The following is a 20,026-nucleotide window of genomic DNA, read 5'->3' as shown; positions in this document are numbered from 1 at the left end:
TGGAAGAGAAGGTTCACCGAAGAAGAAAAGAACGTACTTTAAGTGGGCTTCGACCCCGGACCCCAGACGTCTGGGGTGGGCCGCACATGAGCAAACCAACTCGTTCCCTGGCGTCTCCTTCCCCTTCCCCTTCCCGCCTCTAATTCTCTTTCGCTTCCTCTCCGTTGCTCCGGGGACACGTGGTCCCTCCCGGCTCTGCCCCCGCCGCGCCCCTCCCCTCCGGGGCCAGGCCCCGGCCCCTTCCTCCCAGCGTCGCCCGCTTTCTCTTTCCGTTCGCTCTTCCGCCCCCGCTCTCCATCGTTCTTTCTGATTGGTTGAACGCACCGGAGTCTGGTTGGCCAATCGGCGAGCTGGGCTGGCGGCGATGGGCGTGGCCGCGGCGCCGGGGCCCTCAGATCGAGGCTTCCTCCCCCTCGCAGCCGGCAGCACATTCCGCCGCCGTTGCCGCCGCCCGGCCCGGCAGTTGTCTTAGCGGGAGCTGCGGTCGCGCTGGGGTTAGGGCGGGGGGGGGGGAGGGAAACGGGCGGGGAGACGAGGAGAAGGCCGCGGCGGAGGCAGGTGAGAGGAGGAAGGAAGCGACGCCGCGGCGGGCACAGCAGCTCAGGCGGCGGCCCGGTTCCTGGGAGTGTCGGTGCGGCGTGGTGGTTGGGGCGGATCCCGCGGGGCCCGGGCGGGGGAAGGAGTCACCGGCCCGGCCATGGCGGACAACGAGAAACTGGACAACCAACGGCTCAAGAATTTCAAGAACAAAGGCCGCGACTTGGAGGTAAACTCGGGGGCGCCGGAGGGGTGGGGGCTGTGGGCCTCGGGTCGATCTACGCCGGGACTCGGAGTGTGGGGAGTAGGGGCGGGAGCCGCCGCCGGGCCGCGGGGGAATGGCGCTGGGGGCCGGCCCGTCCGTGACGCCTGTGCTAACGCGCCGGGAAGTTTGTGTCGGGCCTGGTCCGCCTCCGCCGGGGAGCGAGGTGCCGGGGTACCGTCGGCGCGGCCTAGGCCTGCCCCGAGGAGCCGGCCCGGCTCGGGTGCGAGGGGCTGGGCCGCGCGGCGGGGAGGCCGGGCGCGGCGAGTGCGGAGGAGGCGTGTGTGTGCCGCGCTGCCAGGGCCGGGCTGCGGCCCCCATCCCGGTAGCGGCGGAGATTCCGGCTCTCGTTCCCCCACCGACGTCGGGCGCCGCGGGCAGGAGGGCGGTGGGAGGTGGAGGGGGGGACTAGCGTGTGGCGACCGAGTGAGTCTCGGAACTTCCTCAGTGAGGCCCGAGTCGTCTCCACTTAAAGGCATTTTCTTTGGTCTTCCCGACTCCCGCTTTACCCCTGCCTCCCCCCAGTATTCCAAACTACAGGAGTCAACTTCTCCGTTGAAAAAAAACACCCCCGGCGTGAGAGGCCATCCTGGTGATGCTAACAGTGCCTTCCAGCGGCCTGTGTTTTACTATGAATATAGCTGATTCAAGATGTGGCTCACGGTGTGCCCTCTTCCAGGCAAAGGATACCCCTTATTTCAGCTTGTTCACAAATCTCTTTACCCCTTCCTGAGAGACCACCAGCTGCGCTCTTACATATAGAGTCCAAAGGGTTATACAAAGCTGTCATCCTCTAGTCTGCAGTATCCTTTCCCTCCACCTGCCGGTGGTGGTGGTAGCGGGGGATGGGGTGGGCCGTGGAGTGGCACCATCACGTTTTATTATTTGAAAAGGGTGAAAAGCAACCTTCATTATCTTAAGTAACAGCTGCCCCTGAGGTTCTTAGGCTACATAAGGTGTGTGGGTTAAGCACACACCCACATCACAGATTTTTAATAGAAGACTTCTTCCCTTCAGGTTTAGGCGTCTAGGTAAATAGGGGTTTTTGTTTGTTTCTGTTTTCCATTCTGCATCTGAATCAGGAGGTTAGCTTTTAAGAGAAAGTGGTCAAGTAGTATTTTTTATGTTGTTTCTTTGTACTTTTTTATACTGAGATCTTCAAGTTCCCATCATCTGTTTCTGAACTTTGAGCATTTGCTTGACTGAGATAGTAACTGTCTTTTGGACTTTCCACAAAGCCATTTACTTTCCAAGGCAGTTAGTGCTGTCTTAGTGGGTTTCCTAGTTTGAGGGACTATTTCCTAGTTGAAGTGAAATTTCAGCATCTTTATTGAGATAATTCATATGCTATAGAAATTGCCATTTAAATGTAGAACTTACGACTTTCATTAAGTTTACCTAGTTGTGTAATGATGTGATTAAACATTTTTTTGACCAGTATTAATATTGAAAATGAGGGAAAAAATCACAAATTACAAAAGCTAAAAACATAAATACCACAAAGTTACAAACATCCAGAGAAATAGCAGTTAAATGCTTGACAGTCCTTCTGATGCTTTTCCCCTCTACATTTCTGGCTGCGCTTTTTTTTTTTTTTTTTAACATCTTCGCTGAGATGTAATTCAGATACCATACAGTTCACCCATTTGAAGTGGCTTTTGGTGTTTTCACATAGTTGTGCAGCCATCAGCACAGTCAGTCTTAGGACATTTTCATCACCCCCAAAAGAAACCCAAACTCACTAGCAGTCACTTTTTGTCTTTTTAGATATGCCTATTCTGGATATTTCATATAAATGGAGTTATACAATATGTGATCTTTTGTGACTTGCTTCTTTTAGGTAGCATAATGTTTTCAAGGTTCATACACTCTGTAACTAGAATGTATTAGTGCTTCATTCGCTTTCATAGCTGAATATTCCAGTGTGTGGATATACTACATTTTGTTTATTCATTCATCATTTGATAGACTTTTGCATTGTTTCCACTTTTTAACTATTACGCATAATGCTGCTCTGAACATTCATCTACACATTTTTGTGTAGACCTGTGTTTTCATTTCTCTTTGCTTATACACCTAGGTGTGGAATTAGTGGGTCATATGGTAACTTTATTTATTTATTAAACATCTTTATTGGAGTATAATTGCTTTACAATGTTGTGTTAGTTTCTGCTGTATAACAAAGTGAATCGGCTATATGTATACATATATCCCCATATCCCCTCCCTCTTGCATCTCCCTCCCACCCTTCCTATCCCACCCCTCTAGGTCGTCACAAAACACACATGGTAACTTTATGTGGAGTTGCCAAACTATTTTCAGGTGATCCTTATTTTTTGAACTGATGTTTCCCCTTACTGTGTATCTCTTATTATTTTAGTCAGAATAAGATTGTGTTGACTCTATATTAGAACAATATTATGATATGTGACTTTTTAAAAAATAATTATAAATACACATTAGGTAAAATTTTTTTGAGAAGTTCATTGTGCCTTATGGGCATCCTTGTGACTTTGATAACCCTGTGTGTGCATTAGGAATATGAATATTTTCACATTTCCACATAAGGAAATGGAATATGACTTTAAGGGAAAGTCATACTCTCTCCTCACTTGTGATCTATTCTGTCACATATGCCTGCAATGAGATAGAAATATCTTTTATTATCCTTAGAGAACACTAGAAGGCCTATTTTGTGTCTCTATTCATACATATATGCCTGTGTCCCTCAAAATACTAATTATGCCCATTTCCTCCTCCCTCAAAATATGGTTTCTGTATTGTGCTACAACAAATTCTAAGAAAATATTGCTTTTTGGTTGATCTTACAGTGACATGTTTCATTGGAAGGTCTTTGAAAAGAAGTATGGACCAGTGCTGTCCAGTGAAATTTTATTTAATCCGGTATATCCAAAATACCATTTCAACATGTAATCAGTGTAAAAAAATTTAATGAGATGTTTCATGTTCTTCTTTTCATACTAGTCTTCAAAATCTGGTCTGTCTTTTACACTTACAGTGTATCTCAATTTGGGCTAGCTACATTTCAGGTTCTTAATAGCTGCATATGGCTAGTGGCTACCTTATTGGATAGCATGGATATAGAGGATAGCATGAGATAATTAGAACATTTCTTGGTTTGATCTAACATTGTTTGATTCCAAATTATGATGAGTACAGAGTCTTAAGAGTTTAGTTTAATCTAATCTCTTAACTGTGTGTGACTTTGGGAGAATCAGTTAGTCTTAGGGTTCTTTTATCTGTAAAACTAGAGGTCCTTGACATCTGCTTCATGAGTGTTGTGAAGATTAATAGGTTAATGTTAGGAAGATGCCTGGCAATTCTCTGAGCATTTATCACCTTCAGCTTTTCTTAGGGGGAGGAAGGAGATTTAATAGGATTCAGTGGAACTGATTCTCTAACTCCCTTATTTGCAGTTGGCTCTTTGTTTTTTCTCTTTGTGCATATATAAGTTATGTTGAACTTAAAATTAATGGGAACATTTTTAATGTAGAGAGATGTAATTGCTCATTGAAGGGCAGTTTGGTCACAGGGAATTAGTGACCCTTGTAAAGTCAGAATTTCTAAGTGTTGGAATTGAAACTGATACCATAGCCTTCAGTCTGATAGTTATTCCTGTGTTAACATTCTACCATTCTGGCTCCTCCAAAATATGGTCATGCTAACTTCTTGAAAGATAAAAGCATTAAAGAAGTTATATGTCAGTATCCATTTAAAATAACTTGTAGGAACTGTCAGATGACATTCAGGGTGTGGTTCCTTTTGTGCAGTGTGGTAGAGGATCATCATTATTAGTTTGAGATAGTAACCATAGCTGGGTATGCACAGTGCAACACAGGAAATGGTGACCAAATTTCAAATTAAAAAAATGTGTCAGAATAAAGCAAATTAATCTCATCTAGCTTATGTTTTAAAAGTAGAGGGGAAATTCTCTCATAGACTTAATAATAAGCCTGCATAATTTTTATAGAAGTTCTGAGGTTATCCAGGATTGAATAGAGCATAAGTTATGTTAGAAAAATAATTAGATCTTATAAAAACACTACTTTAAGAAAAATACTTACCCTAAAAAATAAAAGAATACTAAAATGCTACATAATTGGAAACTTGTCATTGTCCACAGAGCATCAAATATGAAGTCAGCTTGAACTTCAGGAAAAAATAGTTGCTTGGTTGGCAAGAGTTTAATAAATTGATCAGCTGTTTTATTGTTTAGAAATGGCCTTGGTGATTTGTTAAACTGTACAGGGTGAAAGACATTGTTAAGCTATTAAGTCTTGTTAACTTTTAGAGACTGACCTCTCTCATCACAAATCTTGGAACATATTTACTATACTTAAAATAACCACTGTCTAATTTTTCATATAATAGTCCAAGCATGTGACAATATGAAATATCTGATAGAAATATAGGTGGGAATTAAATAATTGTTTTTGTGCTTCCTTTCAGCTTTCCTAGTTTATGAGGCAACCCATTTCAGAATTGCTTCATTGATAATTTTCTTAGAGATATCAAGATGTCATTTTTCATAGAGACTAGTATGTCACATGTGCATGTAACAAGATTGGGAAGAGTTGTAGGAGTGATTTAGCTTTGAAAGAATGAAACAACTTTAGGAAAAATGTGTAGGTAATTTTTAAACATTGATCTCTTATATCTGATAGTGGTTGTGGGTCCTTAAGATATTTTTAAATGTTTGCTGGAGCATCATTCATCTACTTGAGGCCTATAATGGTGAAATGAGAGCTTGTCAAGTCTAACCTTGAACAATGATTGTGGTACTCACTGGTTTAGTTTTGGAACAGAGCGGAAGTCTGATTAAAGGGAACTAACTTCTTGAGCATCTACTGTATTTGCTTTTAATTGTATTCTCATTTCTCTCAGTCATGTAAGTAGGAAGTATTATTATGTAAAGAAAAAAATTCTAGAGTTAAGTGACATAATAGCATAACATTCAAGGGAATGGTCTTAACTCAGGAATGTCAAAGTGAAGTCAATACTATTTGTACTGTACTGTATTACCTCCCTTTAACTTCTCTCAGCCTTAATACAGATCTCAAAGTTGATTAAAAGGCTATATGTGAAAGCACCTAGCATAGTACATGGGGTATAATAGGCATTCAGTAAGTGTTGTTTCCTTTTTTTTTTTTTAAACCAGAGATCTTTTTGGAAATTGTGTTTTATTTGTGGACTTTAAACTAGAGAACACAATCTATTTACTTACTGTGCTTTCCATTTAGGTTTAATAAGACAGGGATGAGGGAGACTCCTTTCTTCCACAGATAAAATGAAAACAATCTTTATATTGGCACCTACTAAATAAGGATAATATATATGTGCTTGTTATGGTCTTAGTTCAGAAATTTTCAGAGCTTTGGGGCTCAAGACCCATTTATATGGTTAAAAATAAGGACCCTCAAAAAGCTTTATTTGGGGGACTTCCCTGGTGGCACAGTGGTTAAGAGTCCGCCTGCCAATGCAGGGGACACAGGTTCGAGCCCTGGTCCGGGAAGATCCCACATGCCACGGAGCAACAAAGCCCGTGCACCACAGCTACTGAGCCTGTGCTCTAGAGTCTGCGAGCCACAACTTCTGAGCCTGCGTGCCACAACTAATGAAGCCTGTGTGCCTAGAGCCCGTGCTCTGCAACAAGAGAAGCCACCGCAGTGAGAAGTCCATGCACCACAACAAAGGGTAGCCCCTGCTGGCTGCAACTAGAGAAAGCCCACGTGCAGCAACGAAGACGCAATGCAGCCAAAAGTAAATAAATGTATTTAAAAAAATTTTTTTTAAAAAGCTTTATTTGGGAGTTTCTATTAATATCAATTTTTACCATTTTAGAAACTAAAAGTAAGAATTTTAAAAAATATTAACTCAAAAATAACACTAATAAAGCTGTTTTTTAAAAAAATAAATTTATTTATTTATTTATTTTTGGCTGCTTTGGGTCTTTGTTGCTGTGCGCGCGTGGCGAGTAGGGGCTACTCTTTGTTGTGGTGTGCGGGCTTCTCATTGCAGTGGCTTCTCGTTGCGGAGCATGGGCTCTAGGCACACAAGCTTCAGTAGTTGTGGCACATGGGCTCAGTAGTTGTGGCTCGCGAGCTCTAGAGCGCAGACTCAGTAGTTGTGGTGCACGGGCTTAATTGTAGCATGGCATGTGGGATCTTCCCGAATCAGGGCTCGAACTCATGTCCCCTGCCTTGGCAGGTGATTCTTAACCACTGCGTTACCAGGGAGGTCCCAAAGCTGTTTCATATAAACATAAATTTCTAACCGAAGATAACTTATTTTTCAAAACCCAAAAAATTTGGTGAGAAGAGTGGCCATGTTTAACATTTTTTTGAGTCTCTTTAATGTTTGGCTCAAGTAAAGATAGCTGAATTCTCATATCTGTTTCTTTTTTTTTTCTTTTTTAGATTTATTTCATTTACTTATTTTTTGGCTGCGTTGGGTCTTCTGTTGCTGTGTACGAGATTTCTCTAGTTCCCGCGAGCGGGGGCTACTCTTCATTGTAGTGCGAGGGCTTCTCATTGCGGTGGCTTCTTCTGTTGCGGAGCACAGGCTCCAGGCACACAGGCTTCAGTAGTTGTGGCACACGGGCTTTGTTGCTACGCGGCATGTGGAATCTTCCCGGACCAGGGCTCGAACCTGTGTCCCCTGCATTGGCAGGCGGATTCTTAACCACTGTGCCACCAGGGAAGCCCCCTCATATCATATCTATTTCTGAATTCAATCTTTTGGTATGTTCTTTGGTTGAAGTATATGAGGAACATCCAATTTCACACAGTAGGCAGTTGGAAAAGGGAGGAACGTTTAATAGCCTTTTCAGATAATTAAGGAAATTATTCTTTGATATACCATATCATACCATATATACCAAAACTCCAGAAATAACACTTTCTTGAAAGTTAGTTGCATTGTGGAATCTGAAGCCATATTAGTAAACTTTTCTTACTTTGTTACATTAAAATTCATTGGTCTGCCTTGCACTTGGACATGGCTGATTTTGTAACATCATGTATTGGTCATTTGGAAAATATTAGTTCACTGAGTTGTGTAGATCTTCCGAATGCTGACACATTTATTTTACAATGAAAATTCACAATTATTAGCATTGCCACGTAGCTCATCAGAAAAATCTTAAATATTGGTAATCTGTCAAGCTCACAGTGGTAGATACAAGTTTTCCAAAATTCTTATCTTCACTTGAAAGCTCAAATTTTGTCATTAGCAAGAAATACTTTAAGTTGTTTTCCTTGAAGCCATAAGTTCACTTTGCTCATTTTTGTGAAAACATCTGCCAGACACTTTCTGAATAGCCATAATTTGTCTCTCAGTTGTTCTTTCAAGTAAAAGTGATGTTCCATGAAAAAAGTGGCTAGTTCAATTAGCAACTTAAACAGTCCCACAAGTACTTTTTCCTGAAACAGTCATCCTGCTGCAGGAGGGGGTATGCTGTAGAAATGGTTTATGTGTAATCCCCATTTCATCACAAAATTTTAGAAAGAAAAGGCCTTTTTTTTTTTTTTTTTTTGTGGTACGCAGGCCTCTCACTGCTGTGGCCTCTCCCGTTGTGGAGCACAGGCTCTGGATGCGCAGGCTCAGCGGCCATGGCTCACGGGCCCAGCCGCTCCGCGGCACGTGGGATCTTCCCGGACCCGGGGCACGAACCCGTGTCCCCTGCATTAGCAGGTGGACTCTCAACCACTGCGCCACCAGGGAAGCCCAAAAGGCCGGTTTTTAATAAAAGTAATTTTTTTACTGTTTCATCAAGGACATTATTCTTTTTTTTTTAACATTTTTTTCTCTTTTTAAAAAAATTATTTTGTTTATTTTTGGCTGCGTTGGGTCTTTGTTGCTGTGCATGGGCTTTCTCTAGTTGCAGTGAGCGGCAGCTACTTTTCGTTGCGGTGCGCGGGATTCTCATTGCAGTGACTTCTCTTGTTGTGGAGCACGGGCTCTAGGTGCACAAGCATCAGTAGTTGTGGCACGCGGGCTCTAGAGCACAGGCTCAATAGTTGTGGCGCACGGGCTTAGTTGCTTTGCGGGATGTGAGATCTTCCCGGACCAGGGCTTGAACCCGTGTCCCCTGCATTGGCAGGAGGATTCTTAACCACTACACCACCAGGGAAGCCCCTCATCAAGAACATTCTTCAGTGAACAGTCTTTTTTTCTTTTTAACTGAAACACAATGACTATTATTACAGCTTGGTGACATTGCCTTAATTCATGGTAAAGCACCAGCGGCTTTACCCATTGCAGTGCAGTACAGTGCAAATGTTAACATAATAAAAAAAAAATTAGTAGTAGTAATTTAAGAAAATAGTTTTGACCTTGTGGACCCTCTGAAAAGGTCTCAGTGTCCCCACAGGGGCCCACTGACCACACTTTGAGAATCACTGTCTGTGTTATTATTGTTGCTTCTGTTATAGGTGATTGTCACTTTTAATTAATAAAAGACTCTTGAAGGGCTTTACAGTATCACAGTTAAATAACATGGACTATGGAGTCACACCTGGATTTGAACCCTAGTTCCTCTATTTAATAGTTATGGAAGTTAACTTAATCTCTTTAAACTACTTAAATGCTTAATAGTGCATGGCATATAGTGCAGGTAGAGTGAATGGTGGCTGTTTTTATTTCTACCAACTTGCTTCATCATACATTACATCCAAATAACCCCCTGTGTTCCCTGTCAGATTAACATTTTGTTTGCAGTTCCTTTTGTACCACTGTGCACCGTAATTCACATCACATCACATGAATTGGAGAAGGCTTCTTTTTCCCTTCATTAGCACTCAAGTGAAAGCCTACTTTCTCCTGCATGCTTAACCAAATTGTCACAAAATTACCAGTTTCTGACTTCATTTCTCTAATCCTGTGTTGTAAGTAGGTTAGTAAATACTTTATGAAGATTTTGTAACCGTTGTCCTGTAAGACTGTAAATTTAACCAGAAAATAGCTCTGATTCACATTATTTGGTACACGTAATGAAAAGTGGTTTAAGGCCATAGACATTTACTGGTACTACAAGATTAGCTTGATTATTTACAATGCTAAACTGTTTTCTGTTACTGTTTATTTACTGTTAGGACAAAATTTGATTAGCTATCACTTTTATCCTAAATTTAATTTACATTGAACTTAATGTAAATTACATTTTCAATAATGGTGTATTTTGGCAAACCTGAAATTTCTTTAAATTTGTATTAACAAAAGTCAGAATCCTAAGATAATGTGGTGTTTCATAATTTGGTGATAGACATATTTTTAATATTAGAAAGCAAATTATGTTCTGTCTCAGTTTCTAGTTCTTTAAATGAAAGCTTTAGTTGCCCAGTATCTACTCATAATACTTGTTTCAGTTTTTACAGCATGTATGGTTCCTTAAAGTAAGTGTTATGTGAATTTAGTTACAGTAGTTGTATCCTGAAGGCCCTACAGCTAGTCTCTACCTGGTTGTATTAAATGACCCTAACCTTTTTGCCACCCATCCTGCCTATTCCCCTGTTCCTCTTTAGCCACTTTCAGCTGTTGCAGGTCCAGAAAAGAAAAAAGCAAAATAAAGTCTTAAGATTTTTGAATAATTGTTACATTACTCTTGGTTCTTTAGTAATTATGAAACCCAATATTTTCTGTCTTTGTTTAGAATAGTGGCTTTAAATACCATAAACTTTTTCCATAATGTTGATATTAAAAGTTAGGTCTGATAGCTTTAGGCTGAAAGAGCTGATTTTTTAATATTATACAGTTTTGTTTTGGGGAACAGAAACCCAGCTAAAATTAGTTAAAGCAAAGTGGGGGAATCTGGCTCTCATAACCCAGTAAGTTCATAGCTAAGACATAGCTCACATTATAAGAGTTCTAATGAAAGTCTAGGGAGGACTCTGATTGATCAAGATTTGATTGCATACTTACGCCTGAATTAATCACTGTGGGCAGAGGACTGTGGTTCTGTGATTGGCCAGCACAAAGTCATGTGCCGTAGGCCAGCTGTGTGTGTGTGGGGGTTGCTTTTGTTGGGGGAGGGTGTTGGTACCTCCACTTAAAACACAGGTTTCTCAGAAGAATGAGGGGTCTGTCTGTTAGAGTAAGAAGAACGGAAGAAAAAACCTGTTGAAGACAAAATTATAAAGCACTACCATCCAATACAGATGTAGAATGGTTTCTTATTTTGCCTTTGACTATTATGTAGAGGTGTTCACAGGTATAGCTACAGAATTGAGTTCATTGTTGATCAACTGTTTTCTCAAACGTCTTGTATCAGAGTCTTCACACTTTTTTCTCTTAATGTCTTGAATAAGTTTTCCCAATTCCCTTTTGTTCTCCAGCTTTAAAATGGTATTGTCTTTAAATTATGACAAAGCTTATTTAGGACCAATAAACAAATAAAATGTATGATCCAACAGCATTAGTCATTAAGCTGAAAACCATAATGAGATACCACTTCACACCTACTAGCATAGCTGTAAGCAAAAAGATAGACAATAACAGGTGTTGATGAGGATGTGGAGAAAGTGGAACCCTCATATATGGCTGATGAGAATGTAAAATGGTGCAGCCACTTTGGAATGCAGTTTGGCAGTTCCTTAAAAAGTTAAAGGGTTAATATGTGACCCAGCAGTTCCACTCCTAGGTATAAAACCCAAAAGAATTGAAAACAAGTGTCTGCACAAAAACTTGTACATGAATGTTCATAGTAGCATTATCTAAAATAGGCAAAACATGGAAACAACCCAAATGTCCATCAACTGATGAATTGATAAACAAAACCTGGATATGCATACAGTGGAATATTATTCTACCATAAAAAGGAATGAAGTACTGCTACATGCTACTACATGGATGAACCTTGAAAAAATGCTAAGAAGCCAGTCACAAAAGTTCACATATTCTGTAATTACATTTATACGAAATGTCCAGGATAGGCAAATCCAAAGAGACAAAGTTGATTAGTGGTTGCCAAGGCCTTGGGACAAGGGGCACATGGGGACTGGCTGCTAATAGGTATAGGGCTTTTTGTGGTGAAGAATATGATCTGGAATTGGATGGTGGTGATTGATGTGCAACTTTGTGAATATACTAAAAATGACAGAATTTTACACTTTAAATGAGTGAATTGTATAGTATGTGAATTATATCTCACTAAAGTTGTAGCTTAATTAAGAGAAATAAGTAGGGCTTGTGGCAACTTTCTACTACCTAAGGGTCACAGGTGAACTCTTGGCAGCTCTTTTTCACTCACTTTTCATCTATCCTTCCCTGTATTGAATTCATTTGTTCAGCAAGTAATTACTCAGTTTCTGTGTCTGAGCTTCTGTTGTAAGCAGTGAGGCTAGAGCAGTGAATAACACAGGCTAAATTCCTATTCTCATCAGTTTTACATTCTAGAAGGTCAAGATTTCTCAGATCCCTGCTGTAAACTGACCCTGTGGTGATATTTAACCACTGTGAGCTAGTGTTGTAGTAGATCCCTTATCTTTCTTTCCTAAAGTCAAATTTATAATAAATAACATACCTTAAATTTGAAAGGAAAGGATATCCTAAATGTTTGGCATCCAATAACTCTTCCCTTAAGATTTGTGGAAAAGGTTGATTATTAGAATGAGAAGACCTAGGATTGCATCTCATGAGCTATATGCCATCAGGAAAGCTTTATAATAATTTTTTTAGCCTCAATTTCTGTAAAATTAAAATCCCACTTTAGTGGATACTTTCTTTGATTAAGCTTTTAAAAATGCAAGGAATAGGGACTTCCTTGGCTGTCCAGTGGTTAGGACTTGGTGCTTTCACTGCAGAGAGGCCTGGGTTCAGTCCCTGGTCGGGGAATTAAGATCCCACAAGCTGCGCTACGTGGCCAAAAAAAAAAGAGAGAGAGAATGCAAGGAACACCCTTATTCAGACTATATCAAATAAGGGTGGGGTGTTAGGAACATTAAGGAACCAGTTCTCACATTATCCCAGATATTTCAGGTAGGAGTATCTTGGTAGGAATTCATGGATCTTTGCTCTACTGCTCTGCCAGCCACTAATTCAGCTACTAAATTTTATTTTTCCTGGGTACTGACTCTCTTAGTCTTTATATAATTTTCGTGTTGAATTACTGAGAGAATCTGCTTATGCTGATAAGCTCTGCCCAAACTGAGGCAGATTGTTTTTACTGCTGGCCTGTTTGTGGATTGGCTTTTCCCCTTCACCTCCTCCACCAGTCAGCTGTGGTGTGGGGAAGGGGGGTGTCACATAAGTAACATCCTTTGCTGGCTTTGCAGCAACATCCCTGGAAAGAGAAGTTTCTCTATGATAAGGTTGTAAGTATGACGTTATTTAGTCAATGTCACTCCATTCTTACTTTTCTGTTTGCTTTGTACTCACTGTTCAAATCTGGGGCAAATCATTATTACCTCATCTCTACAGTGGTTGCCTTATTTCTGCTATTGCTCTGCTCTAATTCATAAAATAACCAGCGTGGTTCTTTTAAAAAATAAGTAAATCATATCAACGCTCCTCCTCTGCTTCAGTTGTATCCCACCACATTTAGCTTTCAAACTCCTTACTGAGACCTTTAAGGCCTTGCCAAATCTTGTCCCTGTCTCCTTCTCCTACCTCTCTCACTTATTATCTCCTTTATACTATGCTCTCACTCATCTTCTTTTAATTCCTCTAACTCTAACACATTAATAGCCCTCTCCAGGCCTTTCACACATGCTGCTCTGTCAGAATGCTCTTCCCACTCCCTTTTTCTTCATCCCCTTTCCTTCGCCTGCCTGGTTATTTCTCATCTTTTGAATCTTCAATATCATTTACTTAGAGGCCATCCCTGAAGAGGCTAGTTGAAAGTTAAATCCCCCTGTTGTTTTCCTTGAGAATACGTATCATAATTTGTTAGTGTATTTACTCAATGTTAAATTCTCCCATCAGACTATAAGCTCCCTGAGAGTATGAACCTTGTCTATTTTGTATACCACTCTATTCTTAACTCTTGTCACAGAGCCTGGCAGATAAGTGGCACTTAAATAAATACTTGTGGAAATCAAATGCAACTTTAAAAAAGAAAAAACAAAAAAAAGAGTCATGTACTCTGATTAGAATTAGTGACTAAATCAAATTTTTCAAATCAAGTTAATTTTTCTCTCTTTTTAAAAATATTTATTTATTTTGGCTGCACTGGATCTTCGTTGCGGCACGTGGGATCTACATTGCAGCATGTGGGCTTCTTAGTTGCGGCATGCCAGCTTCTTAGTTGTGGCATGCATGTAGAATCTAGTTCCTGGACCAGAGATCAAACCTGGCCCCCCTGTATTGGGAGCTCAGAGTCTTACCCACTGGACCACCAGGAAAGTCCCAAGTTAATTTTTTTCTCTTGAAATGGTAATGGCATGGTAATTGTAGAAATTTTTTAGAAAAATGGAAAAATAAAATAATCCTCCATAATCTTACTGCTGTTAATCTTTTGGAATGTTTCCTTTTTCTTGTGTACATTTTGAAATATATTTGGACTTAATTTGGGTTCTAATGAGAATAACTCATAGTAGAATATAGCAAAGTTTCTTAAGTTTGGCACTATTGACATCTTGGGCCAGATAATTCTTTGTTGTGGGAAACTTCCCTTTGTGTTGTAGGATGTTTAGTAGCATCCCTTGCCTCTGCCCATTTGATTCCAGTAGCATGTCTGTCCCCTTCCCCCCAAGTTGTAAAAACCAAAATTGTCTCCAGAAATTACCAAACGTCCCCTGAGTGGCAAAATCACCCTGGGTGAGAACCATTGGGACGCAGTCTTGTGGGATATAAAATTAACCAACACTAACAAGGAACAACCTGAAAAGGAAATTGAGAGGCATACCCATTTACAGTAACATCAAAAGGAATATAATACTTAGGAATAAAACTAACCAATGAGAAGAAAAACTTTTACACTGAAAACTGTAAAATGTTGCTGAAAGAAATTAAAGGGGACACAAATAAATGGAAAGACATACTGTGTTCATGGATAGAAAGACTTATTATTGTTAAATGTCTGTACTACCCAAAGTGATCTACAGATTTAATGCAAATCTACGGATTTATCAAAATCTCAGGGGTATTATTTGTAGAAATAGAAAAATCCATCTTAAAATTCATGTGGAATCTCAATGGGCCCCAAATAGTCAAAAGTAATCTTGAAAAAGAAGATAAAGTTGGAGGTCTCATACTTCCTGATTTTAAAACTTAGTACAAAGCTACAGTAATGAAAACTGTGATACTTGCATAAAGTCAGACATATAGACCAATGGAATAGAATGGGGAGCCCAGAAATAAACCCTAGCATGTATGGGCAAATTATTTTTGGTGAGAGTGCCAAGACCATTCAGTGGTAAAAGGACAGTCTTTTCAACAAATGGTGCTGGGAATATTTGATATCCACAAGCAAAAGAATGAAGTTGGACCCTAACCTAATACCATATACAAAAATTAACTCAAAATGTATCAAGAGCCTAAATATAAGACAAAACAATAAAACTCTTAAGAAGAAAACGTGGGACAAAGGCTTCATGACATGAAACTAGCAGTGATTTCTTGGATATGACACCAAAAGCATAGGTGACAAAAGAGAAAATAGGTAAATTGGACTACATCAAACGTTAAGATTTCTGTACATAAAAGGACCCAGTCAACATTGTGAAAAGGCAACTGGCGGAATGGGAGAAAATACTTGCACATCTAATATGTGGTTAACATCCAGAATATATAAAGAACTCCTACAACTCAATAACAAAAAAATAAACCTCTATTTTAAAATGGGCAAAGGATTTGAATAAACATATCTCCAAAGAAGTTATACAAGTGGCCAACAAGCATATGAAAAGGTGTTCAACATTACTAGTTATTGAGGAAATGGGCAGGTCAGAACCACAATGGGATACCACCTTACACCCATTAGAATGACTACTGAAAAAACAAAAACAAACAAAAAAAAAAAGACCCCAGAAAATAACAAGCGTTGATGAAGATGTGGAGAAATTGGTACCATGGTACACTGTTGGTGAGAATGCAAAATTGTTCAGCCACTATGGAAAATGGTATGGTGATTCCTCAAAAAATTAAAAATAGAATTACCATATGACCCAGCAACTCCACTCCTGGGTTCGGAATATACCCAAAAGAATTGAAAAGGACTTGAAAGAGGTATTTGTACCCTTAATAGTCATAGCAGCATTATCTGCAGTAGTCAAAAGGTGGAAGCAAGCCAAGTGTCCTTCAGTGGGTGAATGGACAAATAAAATGTGGTATATGCATGCAATGGAATATTCTGACTTAAGAAGAAAGGAAATTCTGGCACATTACAATGTGGGTGAAACTTGAAGCCATTATGCTAAGTCACAAAAAGCAAAAATTGTACAATTCCACCTATATTAGGTACCTAGAATAGCAAAATTCATAGAAACAGAAAGTAGCGTAATGGTTGCCCGGGGGGAAGGGGAAATAGGGAGTTGATGTTTAATAGGTTATAGGGTTTCAGTTTATTGAGATGAAAAGAGTTTTGGACATTGGGTGCACAAAAATGCAAATGTACTGAACTCTTCACTTAAGAATTATTACGATGGCAAATTTTACATTTTTTAATAAAAATTTTTTAGTTAGAAATGGTTATGATAGTATGTTTTATGTCGTGTATTTTACCACAGTTTAAAAAAAGAAAAGAAAAAACACTTGACAACCAATGTTAGTGAGGATGTGGAGCAAGGGGAAGTCTCATTCATTGCTGGTGGGAATACAAATTGGTACAGCCACGTTGAAAGGCAGTTTGGCAAGGTTTCTTACTCTTACCATACAATTCATTAACCACACTCTTTGGTTTTTATGCAAATGAAGGTAAGTAAACTATGATACATTGAGACAATGGAATATTATTCAGCACTAAGAAAAAATGTTCTATCAAACTATTAAAAGACATGGAAGAAGCTTAAATATATACTACTAAATGAAAGATGCCAATCTAAAAAGGCCACCTCCTGTATGATTCCAGCTATATGACATTCTGGAAAGGGCAAAAGTGTAGAGACAGTGAAAGATCAGTGGTTTCCAGAGACTGTAGGCAGAGTACAGAGGATTTTTAGGGCAGTGAAACTAATCTGTATGATACTATAATAATGGTAGATACATGTTATTTTACGTTTGTCAAAACCTGTAGGATGTACCCTAATGTAAACTATGGACTTTGGGTGATAATGATGTGTCATAGGTTTGTCATTTGTAACAAAGGTACCACACTAGTACAGAATGTTGATAGTGGAGGAGGGACGAGGAATACATGGGAACTCTGTACTTTCTGTTCAGTTTTTCTGTGGGCTTAAAACTGCTCTAAAGTTTACTTTTCAAAAAGGTGTGTATGGCATGATATTATTCATGTTAAATGTATTAAAACTATTATAGATGTGTTGATATACAGTCAAAACACTCATGAGAATTCAGAAAAATGGTTGCTTCTGGGAAGGCAAAAGGGGAAAGGGAGTGGAGAGGGTTGAGGTTGGAATGAGGTTTCAGCAGTATCTGTAATACTTAGAAATTCTTATTTCTTTAAAAAATAAAGCAAATGGGACAAAATAGTGATATTCATTGATACATGAGTATATTATGATTTTCTCTACTTTTTTGTATATTTGACATTTCAAAAAATAATTTCATACTTACAGAAGTGGTTAATTTGGGAATATATATGTTAAAATGTAGTCTACTTCATTGACTGCATTGATGGAGGGGGAACCATTATTTACACAAATTTAGTCTTGTCCTGAAATATACGACCTACTCAGAAATAAGACTGCTTGCAGAGTGGCTTAAGGGAACAGGGAAGGGCTAGAGAGTGGGGTTTGTTTTCATTTGGAGAAATCTGTGTTGTGTAGATAACAGAGCTCACCTTTGGTTCTGTAACTTATTCAGGTACAGTACTGTAGCAGAGTAAATAACATGTGGGTTAGAAGCTTTGAGTCTTGGGTAGTATTTTTCAGCTTATTAAGTGTCCAGGGATGGGAATAAACGGTAACAGAAACAGACCAGAATTCATAGTAGATTTGGGGTGGGGGAATTGTTTCTGTGATGATAAGCCATATTAAATTATAAAGTAAATGTACAGTAATCTGATGGTTCTCAGTCCTCATCTTATTTGACCTGTCAGTACCATTTGACATAGTTAATTATGTATTCTTCCTTGAAAAGTAATTTTTTTTCACTTGATTCCAGCTTTGCACAGATTCCTATTGTCTTCTGTCTCACTGACTGTTACTTCTTAGTTCTCTGCCCCTTAATATTTAAAGTGCCTGAAGTTATGCTCACTCTGCAGGTAATCTTATCAAATCATCTGGTTTTAAATGCGATTTATACACAGCCAGCTTTCTAAGTTGATATTTTTAGTCCTAACCTCTTCCTTGAAACCTAGGCTCAAACTGACGTCTTGACTCATTTTGATTCATTATAAGTATATTAAACTTAGCATGTTCAAAAGTCATATTACTCCCCAAACCTGCTCATCATTCAGTCTGCCCCATCTCAGTAAATGGTAGTTCCATCTTTCACTTAACTTGGACCAAAAACCTTCCATTCCTCATTGTTTCCTCTCTTTCACAGTCTTATCTAGCCCATTAATTAGCACATTTTGTAGATTCAATCTTCGGAATATATCAGTCTTCAGAATCTGCATCTCATTATGTCCCCTGCTATCACTCTGCTCCAAACTATTAGCTCTTATTTGGACTACTACAGTTACGTTGTATTCCCAACACAGCAGCTGGAATGATTCTGTTTTAAGTCAGAGTATGATGTCTCATTTGCTCAGAACCCATCAGTGGCTTTCTATTGCACTAAGAGTAAATGCCAAAATCTTTACAGTGGCCATCCATTTCCTTCTCCTCTGTTCATTGCATGTCAGCCACCTGGACTCTGCCTTTCCTCTTCTCTTATGTCTGGTCCTTTTTTACTTGCTAATTCCTCTGCCTTGAATACTTTCTGCTAAATTACCAGCATGGCTTGCTTACTCATCTTAAGGTCTTTACTTAAAAATATCCCTCTTCTTGGGACTTTCCTGGTGGTTCAGTGGTTAAGACTCCGTGCTCCCAATGCAGCGGCCCCAGATTCAATCCCTGGTCAGGGAACTAGATCCTGCACGCTGCAACTAAGACCTGGAGGAGCCAAATAAATAAATATTTTTTAAACATTTTTTTTAAAGTTAAAAAAAATCCACTTTCTTGGCTTTATATTTTTTCTAATATTTGTCACTATCTAACATATATTTTAGGTTTTTTTTTGTTTGTTTGTTTGTTTTTTTTTTTACAGTACGCGGGCCTCTGACTGTTGTGGCCTCTCCCGTTGAGGAGCGCAGGCTCCGGACGTGCAGGCTCAGCGGCCATGGCTCACGGGTCCAGCCGCTCTGCGGCATGTGGGATCCTCCCGGACCAGGGCACGAACCTGTGTCCCCTGCATTGGCAGGCGGACTCTCAACCACTGTGCCATCAGGGAAGTCCTATATTTTAGTTTTATTTATTGTCTTTCCCCACACTAGGTTCTGTGAAGTCAGAGATTTTTATCCTTTTGTTCCCTGCTGTGTCCTTAACACTGAGAACAGTTTATGGTATATAATGATCAGTAAACATTTGTTGGGTGAATTACTGGCTTTTTGTGTAGATGTACACATCTGTTTAGTATGTGAGCATAATTAGAGTTAATGCTTCTCAAATGGTGTTTTAGTAAAGCAATTCAGTGATTTACCTTTTAATGAAGTTTTTCTGTTGCCATTGTGAAAGTCTTTGAACAGAAGTTCACAAAGAAAAATAAATATTTTGAAAATACTGAGGAAAAAGAAGGAAAAGTGGCTTATTTGAAGAGATATGCAACAGAAGGAGACCTAGAATGAAAAGGTAGTATGGTCTAGTATAAAGAACATTGGTCTGGGGCCAGGATAATCTGAGCCTTGGACAAGTCACTATAAAATGAGATAGTTTAAATGATTTCTTTTTTTTCCAGTTTACAAAATCCTACAGTGATATTTGTGTAGATTTTTCTGTAACAAAACCATGAATTTGAATTGATTATATTCATAAAATGTACATACAAGGAAAATATTCCTTAATCTCCTGCTTTTCATGTTTTATTTTAATCTGATCTTGTTTTGTAAATGGAAAAAATAATTGGTTTTCTCATGTGAGAATGCACTAAATAAACAGAGATAGCAGATTT

General features: G+C 39.3%; 1 protein-coding gene across 1 annotated transcript in view; it reads left to right on the top strand.

Annotated features, from left to right (window-relative positions):
* Positions 1–542: 542 nt before the first annotated feature.
* KPNA4 (karyopherin subunit alpha 4) overlaps positions 543–20,026 on the top strand; it is a 58,263-nt gene continuing 38,779 nt past the window's right edge. The window contains exon 1 of the mRNA XM_079922951.1: positions 543–766. Within this exon, the coding sequence (XP_079779077.1) occupies positions 698–766 (69 nt within the window). The 5' untranslated portion in view covers positions 543–697. The remainder of the gene's footprint in view (positions 767–20,026) is intronic.

The sequence above is a fragment of the Stenella coeruleoalba genome (genome assembly GCF_951394435.1).
Source record: "Stenella coeruleoalba genome assembly, chromosome: 5".
Classification (NCBI taxonomy): Eukaryota; Metazoa; Chordata; class Mammalia; order Artiodactyla; family Delphinidae; genus Stenella; species Stenella coeruleoalba.
Note: the sequence above shows the minus strand (reverse complement) of the source record. Positions and strands in the feature narration are given on the sequence as shown.